Source organism: Anthonomus grandis, chromosome 8, assembly GCF_022605725.1.
Source record: "Anthonomus grandis grandis chromosome 8, icAntGran1.3, whole genome shotgun sequence".
NCBI lineage: Eukaryota > Metazoa > Arthropoda > Insecta > Coleoptera > Curculionidae > Anthonomus > Anthonomus grandis.
Genome location: NC_065553.1, coordinates 6275976 through 6293215, shown reverse-complemented (window position 1 = coordinate 6293215; position 17240 = coordinate 6275976). Strand labels below are relative to the sequence as shown.

Below are 17240 nucleotides of genomic sequence, written 5' to 3'. Positions count from 1 at the left end.
TAGTAAAATAGTGCGACAAATATCAGCGACTGATTATGCATGAAAAGATAATGACAGTTTCCTATATAAACGTATGTACGCAAATGCTTCGTTTTCCCAGATAAGGAGTGTTGAAACTTTTCTTGCAACTGACAAAAAGACCATTTATTAACTGTTTTCAAACTGGTCGAGTCTAAGATCCCCAATGAAACCTTTTAGTACTTTTTGTTTTTATATCTTTAGTTATGTTTCAAATCAGTAATATTCTAACCTAAGTTTTTTGTTTATTATATTAATCATATTAAGACTCTAGAAAAAACTGCAACGGAGTAATACATATTTTTAAAGTTTTTCTTATCGACTACTAACGACTGACAAAGAACAAAAGCTGCATGGATTTTTCTCAGTTATTAATTGTTATTTTAAACAAATAATTAGTACTGAATTAATAGTTCATACTTGCAGTGGAGTTATAAATTCAGGTAAAATGAAAATCCTGCAGTCTCCCGCCAGTTTCATACAAATTTATTAAACATCATTCAGTTTTTTTAAGTTCCCAAGGAATAAAAAAAACAATAAAAATAAATAGAGAGTTTTTGACATGGAATCAAACCCTGGGGCATATAACTGATACCAATTTTAGACATTTTATCCCTTGATGATGGACACCAGTGTGATTTAAAAAAAAACATAATCATGTTTAATAAATAAGTGGAGTGAGGCTGCAGGATTTTCATTTTACCTTATATAATTAGTAGCATATTGGGCATCAGTTTAAATAATTCTTTTAGTAAACTAAATAATCCACTGGTTTAGTCACATGCACTATACGAGTTAATTTAAAACCAGTTATTGCTAATTAAACATCAATTCAACCGTCACCTGAAGGCAAAACGTTTAAATCTGGATCCTGTACGAGTATTGTGACAGGATTCTTAAAACCTATTTTTAAAAATGTCCTGTTAAAATGAGAAAACTAATATTAAGATCATATTTACCTCCTTCTTCCGGCTTTACAGCAATATTAGCAGTAGAAGGCAGAGGATGCGTATTCCTCATAGATTCAGCTGCAGCAGCCGCAGCTGTATACGGCAATTCCTGCGGGAACACTTCATCCCAATACTGATCTCTTACTAGTTCGGGATGATCATGGTGCATTTCGTCTACTATCAGATATGATACCTAAAAAAAAGATATAAGAACATGTGTACTTTATGATGTATACCGCTAACCTGTAAATTTCGATCCACCATCCAATTAACCTCGAAGTCGTCGTCATCATCACCAAACGGGTTTATTAAACTCTCAGCCACCTTCAACCATCCCACGTAAAAAAAAAACTGAAGTGTGGTGAAAATCGGAAAATATAAGTCGAACTTGTAGCTGCTATTGTCGACCCATTGGTGCCCCATTAAAGTGGTTAAGAAATAACTGTAAACCGCCAAAGTAACCACCTTAAAAACGATTGTTTATCAATAATAAAAATCCATGTATCATGCGAATCGTACCTGAGTGTACACTAGAGGTACACTAATAGTGTCAAAACTTAGCAGCAACCCGCACTGGCCTCTGAACTTGTTCAATTCATCGATTAAAGTTTTTACGGCAAAATCGTCTCGAATTCTGCCCTCTTTTCTCGCTCTGGTTATTATACTCGAAGCCCACACTATCGGCAACCTGAAAAACTGTCCTGATGTAATATTTGCGGCTCTTAGAAGGCGTCAATTTAATGGGTAAAGACATAATATTTGAGTTTCATTTATTGCTATTGAATTTAAGCCTGTCTCTTTGAGGCAAAAGTGACTATTTCTTTAAGTTTCGTTTCCCCTCCCTATTATACGAATTGTTTGCAGTGACTTTGTTTTTGAAGGAACTAAAATTCCTCGGCGTCTATTTATTATTTTCCACATTGGCTTAGTAGGATTACTAGAAGACTGAATCATATGGTAATACCATAGGATCCTAAATGAAGAATATGGCAAAATGCGGTAAGATTTTATTTTTTTGAATGATTTTTGTACTGAAAACCATAGAATAATATAAATTTTGATAAACAGTAAAAGCAGTAAAAAAAAATGATAAGAATTTACACGCCATTCACCGAGAATATCAAAAAATCCTACAAGTAATTAAAATAAATGACTCAACTATGGAAACACTCTCATATACCATCTCAAATTTTGTCACGGGACTTTAAGTTAAGATGACTGATGCCTGGGTATAGAATTAAGGCAAAATAAAGGATTAAATAAAAAAAAAAATTTAAGACTTTAATCATCCAATATGTAATTAGTCCTACCAAATTATACAATAACACCAAGCCAATAGGTAAACATCGTTATTTCCAAACTAATTCACACTTATGTCACGAGAATAATAAAAGATCAACTAGTGAGAATATTTTAGCAGCCAAAACTTTTTTGCTAACTACACATAAATTTATATTTTACAGTCGTTTCAAAGAAATTGTGTGTTTTATTACTTAGAGTTTACCCACTATTTTGGTAATAAAAATTAGCAGTTTTAATTGAGTAAAGACTCACGCATTTTATATAAATCCTTGAATGATGTGACACCTTAATAAAACACATCGTTTATCTTTCTAGGACACTATTTATCCGATTTCATTTATCTTATCAAGCTTATAATGTCTATAAAAATCAGGTGTAAAGTAAGTTATAAAAGATTTTCTAGTGAGGATGATGATTTTTTTTTGTCAAATCTGAACTTATCGATATTTTTTGGATTAAATTGTATTTAATATAGATTAACTAGTATCAATTCATTCATCCGGTATGCGTGATTGGAATTATTGAAACTTGAGGTACTCAAAAATACCTGAAAAAACATAACTTATGTTTTAAAATATTTTAATAAGGAAAAGTCTAATTTACCAATAATGCTCTATAAATTTGTTGCACCTTACCGGATTGATCTCATCACTATAAATGTCATTGAGTTTATTATTTGTTTTGTTTTTTAAATGCTTTAGGATGTTTTCATATTATGAAATTTTAATACATTCATTTAACAAAAATCAATTTTTGTTGTTCTCTTAAAAAATTTATATCTAACGATACCTAATAAGACTATGACACTTAGACAATTAGATTTATGACACTTACATCTATTAAGTCGTCATGTTATAGTTGTCTCTACGAATATTCTTTTGTGTTTTATATGATGATAAAAAAAAATAGATTATTGGAGGAGGGATCTATATGACAAATTCCGATTTTCAAGTTAAACGAAAAAACAGCATTCAATATGTATTTTGTGTATGTATATTGCTGTAAATTTTATTCCACTGCACTAAAATTTAATAATTTTCAAATAATTAAAGAAAAATCTGAAAAAAAAATACAGAGACTGGTTTTAAAAATGACTGATTATAAATTATACAATTGATTTTGTTGAAAGTTTGACATTTACTAATAAGCTTTACAGGGTATAATGACCTTAAAATTGGTGGTTGTTATTAAATGACGTGGAAATATTACATCTTGTGTAACGATTTGTTGTCTTGTCATAAGAATTCAGAAAAAGAAGCCAAAAATATATGCAACAACCATTTGCTTAATTCATCCACCAAACTTCCCTTTAGCGTTACTTTAACTTGAAAAGAATTAACCAATAATTCCGTATTGAAGAATTTTTTTTTGCAAAATTGTATTAATGACATTTTACGGTCCTTAATAGGCTAGGCATACTTAGTAAATCGTATTATATATTGAGATATATGGCTGGCATCACTTATTTACTTCTCACTAAAATTTTCAGTTTTTTACACATCTTATAATTCTGTAATGACACAATTTGGTAATCAATATGTATTCCCTAAATTAGGAGTCTCTAATTGAAGCGCCCGGAGCAACAAGGTTACTGTACGTAAGCCACATTCAGTAACTTTTGAGAAAAACGACTTTAAAGGTGGTACGTCTTACTACACTTTCTGTACTAGTAAAATACATTCAAAAATGGTAGTCGGTAACTCTTAGTACAAAAGAAGTTTTAGCTTTAATAAGCAACACTCGAGTTTAAACATTTTAAGCACATTTCTAAATATCAATAGTCTTTAAAAATACTTACCGTAGCGAGCAAATGTATGGAAACATTTTAAAAATATAAACAAAAAAAAAACTCTCTAATTAGGTTTTCCAAGTGCGGCCAAAAAATCTCTATAGGATTCAAATCAGGTGATCGGGAAGGCCAATCCAATACTTAATTCCTTTTTAAGATTTTTTAAGACACAATTTAGTCTGCTTATCGTTATTTTAGACTCAGGAAGTAATTTAAGGTCACTATCAGTTGGATAGTAATCTCTGTTTGCTATACTCATTGAACTAAAATGATTAAAAATATCCAATATATTCTGCATAATATTCAGCGAAAATCTCGATTATCAATAAAATGTGGCCTTATATACCTTGTTGCCTTAAGCTTCTCAATTGGTTGTAATTTTTCTTCAAAGTTAGTTTTTATGTTATATAGCTATAGACACTTCACAAATTTAATTTGTTCAAAAGTACTTGTACTTGTTCTATACTTAAAATCCCTGTTATTTTATAAAGCTGTTGACTTGGTGTATCAAACTTGATTGACAAGATAAACATCACTGATTTGTTTTGCAATTTTTTAATTTCCAACATTTCCCCAACAAACTATAAGATATCTCAAATGAGGTTGTTTTTTTTTTAACTTTTTTGTCTTGTTGTTTCTTGTGAGAACATCTTTTTAGTGCCTCAAGCACAGGAGATATTTTATTACTATTTTCTTGTACATGATTATTCCAACTAGGTTTGTTATTAATGTTGAAACCAAGTTATTTATAGTATGTCACTTCTTTAAGCCCTTTTCATTTGTTCATTATCAGATTAATTACATTTTGACTTATTTTTATTACTTATGACTATATATGAGCCGCTCAGAGGAAAAGTGGTATATGTCAGTATTTTTAAATTTTTGAGTTATACCATTAATTATGTTTCTACTGGTCTAATATATTCAGTCGAAAACTGGTATAAGTCAAAATTTTAACTTAGCTAAGATAAGAGCTTCCTAACGTTATTCCTCTTAACATAATGTATTCGTTCGCTGGAATAGTGGTATAAGTCAAGGCACCACGCTGTTCCGATGTCGCGCCAGGTCCTATTAAACTCGCTTTTTCTTGTTTATCAGGTTTTTTTAGTGTTATGGTACGTAGTGTGTAGATCAGTTACTGTAGCTAAGAAAAAAGATATGATAGAATTTCTTCAGTGGATTCCCCCGATTCAGCATCAGTTCTTCCTGGACTTACTGACAAAAGAAGATGCTGTTGATTCTGATGAAGATTAATTTGTTTAATAACTTGTTCTTACTCTCCTTACTGTAAGTTTAGTATGTAAGATAAGTAGTAGTAATGTTTTGCTCTTCAAGCTCTATATTTTTTGAACACTTTTATCAGTAATAGATATCATAGTAAACATACTACAGCTATTATTTTTCTTTGGTTCATCAGTTTTGTGAAATTTGGTTATATCACTTTTCCTCGTAAAGAGTGATATAACTCTCCAAGTTATACCACTTTTCCGCTATGTTTTTGAAAAAAACTTACTGGAAGAATGACATTGGGCGGCAAAAATGTAATTAATGGGCGCAATCAGTAAAAATGTTTACCATATGAAATTTTAGTACAGGGTTATTATAAATATGTACAAAAAAGTAAAGAATATGTTACTGTGATTTTTTAATTCATCCAGATGCAAAATATCAATTTTCTAAATTTCTACTTTAAGGGGCTAAGCCACTTATAGTAGAGTTCTAAACCACAGTTTCTTTTTCAAGAATTTTTTTGTCTTGAAAATACTAGTTCTGCATCATAGGCAAACATGAAGTATCTAGCTTTTAAGCCAGCAAAGTAAATAAAGAGAGAAAAGAAAAAGAAAGTAAATAGAGCAAAGGACTAAGCACTGATCCCTATGCCACACCCACATTCAAATCCTCTATGCCACTATATGTCCACAATAATGTTTCACACATGCCCCAAATTCCCATTTTAGTAGCCCCTTTTAATAACAGTATCGAAGGCCTTTTGAAGGTCCACAAGAACAGCCATCACATATTTTTCTTTGTGTATTTCATTTGATACATATTCCAGAAGGTCTGAGACAGCTCCTAAGCTATTACTATATCGTTTTATTAGTATTTATTTTTATTTTTTTATTTCTATCAGTTTAAAGAATGTTCTCATAAGCGAGATAGGCCTATAATTATTAAGATTCATAATTCATTTATATTTGCCACCTTTGTATATTGGGATAATAATTGCCGTTATTAGATCCTCTGGAATAATTCCTGTATCCAATATATTGTCAATCATTACCACTAAGTTATCGCCTATAACACTGATAAGTTTATTTACATCCTCAAAGGTAATTTTGTCTACACCTGGTAAGTTGTTTTGCTTAAACTCTGCAATTATATTTGTGAGTTTTTTTGTATCTGTCAGTTCCAAGAAAATACTTTTTATTGTTTCCTTCTCTCTAAACTTCATATGTTGTGGCTTTTTTGTTTACATTGGCATATTGACTTTTAGACAATCAACACTTTTAATGTTGAAAATTTATAATGCGCAAAAATAAGTCGATCAATACAAGTTCAAAAATTCAGTGACACAATCACTAAAAACTGAACTCTCTATTCACAATACAGTACCATTAGCCAGTTTTACATTTAATGCATCATAGTTACAACATTTAGAGAAATCGCGTGTCTTTTTACCACTTGACCCCACCTAATTCTTTAAAAAAAATCTTTTAAATCAATTTGGGACTTATCTTTTAAATACAGTGGAACCAATATTTAAAGAAAAAAATTCTTAGGCGAAAATGTACGACTTTCCTACAATATCTCTTAGATCTAGCACTTAAGAAGCTTTTGATATGCATCAATTAAAACAAAAAACATTTTTATAGTTAAAGACATGGGTTTGTATAATCAGATAAAAATGTCTAATTAATTGAAGAGCCTATTACAATTATAAACGATAAGCTCCACTGCTGTTAAATACCAATAATTCCAAGTATACATTTCATCAACTAAATAGGAAAAAAATGTTTTAAGTTATGTAAGCAAAAGCAAGTGTTTGTTAAGGAATTTTAAATAGCATGCGATTTTTTATAAACAATTTATACAAGTAATTACAGGTTGTACGACGGTTCTAGGACATGTCAATTAAATACGAACGTTCGCTACAATTACACTTACCAATGCTTGGAATACTTTGGGAATTTCTTGTTCAATGCTAACATAATTTCTTTCTCACTTAAATGCAATAGCCCCGAATCAACAAAATGGTCGAGGGTGGGAAAACGTTTTTTCACCCTAGGCGAGATCATTGTGAAGGTCATCGTGACGCATAAACAGACGTAACGCATAATTGTCCTACGCATCACCCTACCCCTCTCATCCTAAGATTAAAATATTAAATGCACTAAAGGATTAACTGAAATATTACTCTTACCTGACCATGAACTGTAGCACTTACAAACACCGCCAAAGGATCCGGAAACGGTATGGCCGTATACTGGTTCCACCAACGAGTCATTACAACTGATACGTAGAAACCCAACACAAATGATAATGGAATTAAACTGCCATAGTCAAAGCAGTATTTTACTATTGTTTCGAATAGCCTTATAAAATGATTAGCATATATTGATAAGAAATTTATACTTAATGGAATACTTACTTTTTTCCTGCCTTATCCAACAGGTATCTATATGTAAAATTTAGGCTATAATATAGACTTAAGAATACTAAAAGGTCTATCCATACTAGTTTGTAAATGCTTCCTTTCCACCTAGAAAAAAAATGTGTTGCATTAGAAAAATCATATTTTTAACTAGTATAAATATTGAACCACTGACATTTTTTAAATATAAATAATACAGGTATGCAAAGCATAAACACTGTAGAAAATAGGTGTCCTCTAGTGAGTCGAGTCTATTCATCATGAGAGATATAAATTTTATTTTGTTAAAAAAGAACATTTTTAATATGCACCCCTTACCATACCAAAAAGTAGAGAGTTCGTACTTTTACCCACAATTAATATTAGCTATTTAAAATCCATGGAAGTTACAAAGACAATTATAAATTCTGTATCTGTATGATCATATGGTCTAAAATTAAGTACAAAGGTTAATTGAATGTAAATTTGCAAATTAAATATTTTAATGATGTGTCTAATGTGTATTTAGAGCATATTTTAATATTCAAACGATTAACATGCAACGTCAAACATTGCAATACACATATAAAAATAAGCATGGATAACTGCTAACTTATATAACCTATATCACTTTATTTTTTTAATTACAGTTATCACAAATGAAAATACTTATGTGAATATACACTGTTTTTAAAATATACTAGATATAAAGGAATTACTTATATATGGTAGGCCCTTTAAAGCCTAAGATTCTTTTATGTTTTAATTATGTTATAATTTATATGTGACTGAGTCGACATCTGAGGATGCAAGAGAGAAAGTGGCGTTTGATACGAACAAAGTTAGAAGCTTGCTTCAGAACGTGGTGGAGGACAGACCCTTAGAACATTGAAAGGCCTTTCAATGTTCTAAGGACAGACCAGAGGATCAAATTAGTAAAGTTTTTCATATTAGGAAGAGGGGTACAGGAGTGAGACCTATCAAGGCTGTTCTTGCTAATGAACAAGTGGCATTGAAGATTTTAAGGAGCAGAGTGTATAGTGACACTGGTGCTAAATTAGGTCCTGATCAGACTTTTCTCCAGAGAAAGCAGTTTAAGGAACTAAAGCTTACTCTTTCGAATCGCCTTAATAATGGAGAACAAAATCTGGAAACCAGGTACATTAGAGGAGTACCCAAGATCATGCCGTTGAAAAATGTGAGGTCTCAAGATGGTGATAACAACTCAAAAAACGATTAAGCCTCTACTGCCAAAATGTTGGTGGTATGCGCACTAAAATTGAACAATTTCATCGCAGAGTGCAGCTGTCTGACTATTCTGTCATAATCTTAGTTGAGACTTGGTTGAATGGGGATATCTCTGACAGTGAAATCCTTGTGCCTGGGTATACCATCTACCGCACTGACCATAGCCTGGAATCAAGTACAAAGATTAGAGGTGCTTATAGCAGTTAGTAATAAATTTAGTTCTAGAAAAATTGCTACTCCTTACATCTCAGTGGAGCATTTAATGCGGGTAAATTAAATTATATTTTACAGGATTGCCTTGATTTGTATGTTCCAAAAAAGAGACTAAGGTCTTCATCTTTTCCTAAATGGTTTAGTCCTTTACTTAAAGACTTAATTTGTAAAAAGAAGGCTGCACACAGGAAATATACGTCTACTCCCTCACCTGACTTTTATGCTCGTTTTTCGACCCTTAGATCTCGATGTAAAGTAGAACACGATCGTTGCTTTAGTGAATATATTAAAAGTATAAGTATTTAGTGAATATATATAAAGTGGAGAGGTCAGTGGTGTCGATAGTCGTTACTTTTGGAGGTTTGTCAATGACAAAAGAAAGAGCAATGCATTTCAAAATTCGATGTTTTTGGGCCAGGAAATGGCAGAGTCTAGGGAAGCAATTACTGATTTGTTTGCAAAGTTTTTTGCTACAGTTTACGACAACTCTACTTATCCTATTCCTGATTCTCTGGAATTTGGTTCCCAGAATATTATTGTTGGACGCTTCACTATCTCGGAGGTATTTGCTAAGATCTAATCTATCTAAGATATGTTTTTGTATGTATGTTCGTATTTTATATTTGTGTCTTAAATATTTATTTTTTAATTTTAAATTTTATACTTGTAGTTTGTAAGTTTTAATTTTTCTAGCTTTGTTAAAAACATTTTAATGTTATAACAATAAAGCAATATTTGACTTTGAGTTTGACTAAATGCAAAAGAATACTTTGCGACACCACCATGAGTATATTGATGCTATTTAGTTAGTTACATTATTTTACTGCCTCCCGATATGCATTTTCAAATTCCAAAGACATATTATTGTTTTTCAATTTTAATTGCAAGTATCTTAGTATTAAAAATAGTAGTACAATGTCATAAGCTTTGAACTAAATTCTTGTTGTACCATGGTTATCATATGCTACATATTTTTTGGAAAATGTAATATGAATTTATTTGACTAGATTTAAATTCATTAAATCCGATATTGAAATAAGATCTATATTTTATTTTCCAGTCGATTACTTTGAAATTTAAGTTCATGGTTAAGAGTTTGAGAAATATTTAAAAAATATTACACCAAGTTGAGGAGTTTAATAGAATAAGGTACATATACCAATTTTAAAAAATAATTATATTAGAAGTTTTATGCACATTCATATTAAAAAAACGAAAAAAAGTAAAGTGTCAGTCAATTCTTATAAGTTGGTACCCCATACTCAAGTATGGACTACTGAAGCACATCACATTAGTTATACATCTTTATCACACATCATATTATTCAATTCAACAATTAATTTAAAATTCTTAAAAATGAACAACTACTTAGTCTTACCTTGAAATTTAAATTTGACTTTTATAGAACACCCCATGCTAATGCATTTTTCAACAACTCAACAATAACCCAAAATAGCAATTAGAAATTGACTTGAATCTTTTTTAAAATTATCATGAGAACCAAGTTTACTCGTTTTTTAAATTTATAAACAAGTCAAATAAACCTAACAAAATAGTTGAAAAAAAATTAGCTAATTCTGACATAATCACCAGCTAAATTTAGAGAAAAGTGTCCTATAAAAACAGTAACTAATGATTTACCCCAGTCAGTCAAGGCTTTTGAAAATTCTATGTTGATTGCTCAGAAGGTTTAGCCAGAAGTAAATGTTGTTTGGAAATTATTTAAAAAGACAGAGAAATTTTCAGCCATTAAAAATTAAAAAATTGACCCAATAATGAACAACTGAAAAAATCTTGCTTCAGTTACATACAAGAGTGTACACAAATATTTATTTTTTTATGATAAGAACTTGGTATCAATCACCTGCAAACCAATAAGTAAATAATTTAATAAGCTTATCTAAACTCTGATATATTGATTGTCATTGAGATATGTTTGTAAAAAAAATATATTCAATCAAATTTTTTTAGATATCTTAGTAAAAAACAAACATTAGCAAAATTTATTAAAAAAAAGTTAATTCTATTATTATAGTATGTTGAGATTTTTATTTTAGTTTAATGGTTCTATTTTTGTTTGTATTTTACTGTGATATATCAATGATCTGGCTTGGCTTCCAAGTGCCTATTCTAAATAGAGCAGATTAACATCATCTTCTAATAAAGACGTGTTAAACCTTATGATTTTAAAAAGTTCAAAATATCTGATAATAATACACACTTGATTAAAATTTTGTTAATGCTATGAGCAAGGAAGTTTCAACAGTCTGTTACACAGTGAAAGTAATACTTCAGGAGACTTGCCAAAGAGTACTCAAATCAGTTCTGCATATAAAAAAATACAATATAAAAAAAAAAACAAAAACTAATAAAATTCTAGAATACTTATAGAAACTTATTCTCTAGTCTCTGCTCAAAATTCAAAAATTTAGGGTATATTCTATTCCAACTTGATGGTTATAAAACATTGATAATTTATGCTTCAGGTCAGAGGCAGTACATAGGTCTTAAGATTTCTTGCAAATCATTGTAATAGAGATGCTTTATCATGCCAAATTTTGATTCAACATGAGATATGGCATATTAAATGTTAAAAGCTCTATGATATGTCTTTCAGGATAAGGACTACAAACTTTAATTTAATTAGAGAAATAAGCATTTCATTTGATTGGACAGTAATAGAACTCATATTTTCGGATTCAATTTCTTACTTATTGAATCATAGATAAAGGATTGCCTTTTAGCAATTTATACTGCCAACTCACCACCTAACTCACAGCCAATTTTCTTCAATATTTGTACTTTAAAAACTAGCTGATAGGTAGCTAATTATTGGTAGAACAAGATAACACGTGATTACATGAACAAGACAACATCTTGTATTTGTATAAAATTTTGATCCCAGAAACCATTATTTCTTTGCATGATTCATTTCAATTTTATCATCTAAATCCAAATAATAAATATAATTGCATTTGCAGATAAGGTTTATTTTTTAAATGAATGTAAAAGTAACACATTATAATCTGCTGCTATTGTATAGGTGTATTATGGGATATTTAAATTAACAATTAGAATTAGTATAATAAATATTATAACACAAAATACAAGAAAACAGTGGGATACAATAAATCTGTTTTTAAATAATAATTCTACTAAAAGCAATATAAACCAAATCGAAATTAATGGTCTATTAGAAAATGATGATAAAAAAATTGCAGACAGTTTGAACAAATATTTTACGGAGGTAGGTGCGACCATAATCGAGGACATGCGGACTGATACAAAAAATATATTAAAACAAGATTTTAAGGAGATTAAATGTGATAATAGTATATTTTTTGAGCCGACAGACAGTAATGAAGTAAGCAACATAATATTAAGCTTAAAACGAAATGCGGCTCCAGGCCATGATAAAATTACAATACTTAATCTAACTAATATAAAAGAGTACATATTAAATATACTAGTCATACTTATAAATAATGCGTTCAACATAGGCGAATTTCCTCCTGACCTCAAAATATCTAAAGTATGTCCAATTCATAAATCTGGTCCTAAAACCCAATTAAATAACTACAGGCCTATATCTATAATAAGTGTCTTTTCAAAAATTATCGAAACAGTGATTAAGAGGCGGATGATGTCATTTATAGAAAAATATATCTCATAGGATTTATACCAATATGGGTTTCTTAAAAACAGCAGCACTTTAAGTGCTACTATAGATCTCCTTAATTATGTGTCAGCTAATTTAGATCAAGGCAAAATTGTCATAGCAGTTTTTGTCGATTTAAGAAAGGCATTTGACTTAGTTAATCATGACATATTATTAAACAAGCTGGAAGAAATGGGTTTTCGGGGATCTGCACTGTCTTTGATTGGGTCATACTTACTTAATAGAAGACAATATGTACATGTAAATAATAAAGAAAGTAATATCTTAACATTTAACTGTGGTGTCCCTCAGGGGTCAGTGTTGGGACCATTACTGTACTCACTGTATGTTCTGAGTTTACGGGTAGCAGGGTTAGACGCCCAATATTATACATTTGCGGACGATACTGTATTATTGTATTCGGATAATGATTGTGATAGATTGGTTAATAGGGTAAATGATGATCTAACTAAATATAGTCAATGGTTACTACAAAATAATCTTAAAATGAATTTGGACAAAACCAAATATATCCTATTTAAACAGAAAAATAAGACAATAAATCAAGTTAGAATATGTCTAAATGGTGCGACTTTAGAGAACGTAAATAATATAAAATATTTGGGACTTACACTGGATGAGAATCTTAATTGGAACGCTCATATTGACTACTTAAAAAGTAAGATAATTCCCTTTACAGGAGCATTTTATAAATGTAAGCACTTCTTAAGTAACGCAGCTAAATATAAAATATATAATGCTTACTTTCTTTCAAACTTGCGGTACCTAATTCCAGTGTGGGGAACCTGTTGTAAGTACAATTTTCAAAGAGTTGAAATTTTGCAGAGTAAAGTACTCAAGATTTTATTTAATCTTGATTATTTTATGCATGCGGGGGACATATTTGAAATATTGAAAATCCACTCAATTAGTCACATACTTAAAATAGAACAAGCAAAATTAATATTTAAAATAATTAATAAGCTACAAAAATCAAATTACACTATTGTTTATTCTAGTGAAATACATGCACATAATCTAAGAAACAACAAAATTCGACTAAGTAGTGCTAGAACAAACATTGCCCTTAGAAACCCAATCAACGCAGCGACACAAACCTATAATGATCTGTCTTATGAAATAAAACAAGAAGTTTCTTATTATAAATTTATTAGAATGGTTAAGCAATCCTTACACTATTAACAAAGTTGCTAATATGTAATTCTATGGCCACATTGTTACAATAACATATTTCTTTTAAATGTAACTTCGGTACCAATGCTAATATAAACATTGCTTAGAAGTTTATTTATATATTGGACTTGTGTGTTTATTAAGTTTATGAAATAGGCAATATTATAAATATGTATTAAGAAAAAAAAAAATGTAAAAAAAAATCAATTTTGTAACCAGATAATTGCTTTAATATATGAAGTATGGTAAATTCAAAAATAATTGATGTAAGTTAGAGTAGACAAAGATTATATGATATTAAATCAAATAGAATAGTTAGAAAAAAATGACTGACATGTAACTTCCAATTGCAAGGCCTTGTGCCACAAAAGGCAACAATTATTTGGGAGAGACACTGGACCCAGAAGCATTAGGTACCCGAGCACCAAAAGAGCTGTACTAGCTGGTAAAGGGCAGTGAAGTGCTAGGCTGGGTAGTATAGATATATATCAGGCTGAGCACAATAAGCCTTTAGGCTGAGATGTATTTGCGAGTAATGGATGAACCGCAAAAAGAAAAAAATATGAGAAGAATAAATACTTAAAATGACTTGAGGTTTATTCTTTTAATTGGCTTGATAATAATTAAACTAAAAGCTAACATATCTCAAAACAGCTAACTCTTAACCATATTCGGCAAATGCCATTAAAAGTCAATATCTTACCTTCCCAGTAACTTCAAAAAACATCCCAAGCCTCTACAGGTAGCAACTTCACCAGTATATGTGACAGTCATTTTAAACTGTAGCTGTAGAAGACACTATTGCTTAGCAAAATGAAGAAATTAAAATTCGGGAGTTGTAAATATTCTTTTGAAATTAAACTGACACAAAAGCAATCAAGCTGAGTGCTTCTGCTGTTCAGGGAATAGAAACGATGTAGATTTATAGCTTGCTAATTGCCAAACATGTGAGGCATGCCTTTCAAAAGAAAAATGACTCATTTGCATTTCCTCTGTGCATCAAGAGCAGTTTGCGTTCCTGACATAATCGCCATAATTACCATAATTATTGTACTTTTTAATGAATAGATGATCAATATTTAACTCATATCACAAAAGTGGCCTGGAAACCAATAGCTGTACTGTTATTAATTTCAAAAAATTGATCATGGGATAATTAACAGGTGAATAAACACGCGCGTCTCGCGAATCAAAGGAAAACTAATAAATCACAGCACAAAGCGAATCGCGTTCACAATTATTCACGAATGCAGGCTTTTTTGTAAAAAATAATAATTGTTGTATTGAGGTTGGAAAATTCAAGGACAAGGGTCCAAATTAGTGATGGGCCGTCTTCATCGATAGCATTAAGTAATCGATATTTTTGCATCGATCACCGATATATTTCGTCGACAATATTCTCAAACCTCGTAAGTCAATTTTGGTTCAAAGTCGTTTTTTTACAGCAAACCAATCGTCATATGTTTCTACGTTATATTACCGAACCTCACATAAAAATAAAAATATGTTAACCTTCATAATACAAACAAACCAAACCTCGTAAATTTTATTGTCCAAAAATAACAATCCAAACATCATATATGGACATTCGCGTGTTAGAGAGACGCCACTAAAAAGCTCCCGATTCCCGTCACCATTCGGCTATCTCCGACAGTCCCATTCGGATATTTAAATATTATGTGAATGGCGGGATTGGCGGGCAACCAACAAAAGAGCAATGTTTGCTGCTAGAAGCAACGGTTTCTGGCAATAAGAATAATTAATGTAAAAAATAATTACTGGAATAATAATAATTATTGATTCTTTAAATAATAAATTAAATATAAATAAAGGGTGCAAACAAGAAAATTGAATTATTAATTTTATTCATAATACCCTAATGTAAGTATAAAAAAATGCAGTTTGGTTGAACGATCCAATGGAATGGAAATTGAATTATTTTTTTTTGAATAAATATTTTAAAAAATTTCTTTGGGCGAACATGGATTTATTTGATTTTGGATATTATTTAAAATTACTACAGGTTATTTTTGAGAAAGTGTTATTTGAAAAATTTATTTTTCTACTACCTTATAACTTAAGAAAATTTTTAATTTTATTTCCCTTAAGCATAATTGAATTTTTTTATTTGACTATATCTTGTTTATTTTTTATAAAATTAATTTTTTACTATTGCGGAAGGGCTGTTGGGTGGGGTCAGAAATAAAACAGAAACCTGTTTACCTAAATGTCGAACGTATAGATACATACATCTTTCTTATCTACTAATCCTTAACTTATCAACATACCATTGAATCATAAAAATTAAATAAACAAACGCTCGGAAGAATAAAAACATTTGTTTCTTGCCTTATTGTTGATTCTAGTTTGCCCACAATAACACCTACAATTTAACCCATGTTAAAAATAATTCTACGCTCTTATTATAAATGTGTTTTAATTATAACTTAAGAAACCTAGACTTAGTTAAGAGGTGAATGTATAAAAAATTAATTTTATATTGTTTTTTTTTATAACAATTTTTTTAACGGATTGTACCTGAATGTAATTTTAACTGTGTCGTGGTTTTTGTTGTTTTAGTTTTTGTACACTTAAAGAAAATTTATTTTAATAGTGTTTTTTTATGTACTTGAAATTACTGTTTTATCTCTATAATTACTTGAATCCATTTCAGTGTCCTGAGGATGACTTAATGTAAGTCGAAACGTCGACATTTAGGTAAACAGGTTTCTGTTTTATTTCTGACCCCACCCAACAACCCTCCGCAATATTGAAGATATTGGGTCACAAACATGAAACTGAAAATTAATTTTTTACATTAAATTGTGCTTATTAATAAGAATGAAAGTAGAAAATGAAGTATTGTAGGAGCAGTGTCATTTCCTCACTGTGGATGCTTTTGCTGGATCAAACTTCATCCACTTAAGGAAAGTATGCACTTTGCTCCCTTTTGTTATACAGATAACTATTATTTTTTCAATAACAATTAAGTTCAAGAACAAATAACTGTTATTGTATATTTAGAAAAAATAGATAAATGGAAAACAAAATTTATAAAATATTGTAGTATTGTACTTTAATTTTAATCTTAAATATATAAATGTTATTAATCTTTCTGAAATAAGTACCTATTTAAATAACTTTTTAAAATAACTTTTATACCTAGGTAGAGAGGTAATTTTGGTAAGTGAAAACACAATGGATTTAACTAGTTATACTGTTATATAAATGTACCAT

General features: G+C 30.0%; 1 protein-coding gene across 3 annotated transcripts in view; it reads right to left on the bottom strand.

Moving 5' to 3' along the window:
* LOC126739329 (bestrophin-4) overlaps window positions 1-15271 on the bottom strand; it is a 30415-nt gene extending 15144 nt beyond the window's left edge. The window contains exons 1-8 of one of the 3 annotated variants that reach the window (XM_050444964.1): window positions 14707-15271; window positions 7709-7819; window positions 7481-7652; window positions 7225-7427; window positions 1488-1656; window positions 1212-1433; window positions 978-1161; window positions 862-921 (exon numbers count right to left, since the gene is read on the bottom strand). In XM_050444964.1, coding sequence (XP_050300921.1) covers window positions 862-921; window positions 978-1161; window positions 1212-1433; window positions 1488-1656; window positions 7225-7427; window positions 7481-7652; window positions 7709-7819; window positions 14707-14777 — 1192 coding nt within the window. In that variant the 5' untranslated portion in view covers window positions 14778-15271. The remainder of the gene's footprint in view (window positions 1-861; window positions 922-977; window positions 1162-1211; window positions 1434-1487; window positions 1657-7224; window positions 7428-7480; window positions 7653-7708; window positions 7820-14706) is intronic. The other 2 variants (XM_050444965.1, XM_050444963.1) reach the window with 2 other exon arrangements.
* Between the last annotated feature and the right edge of the window lie 1969 nt (window positions 15272-17240).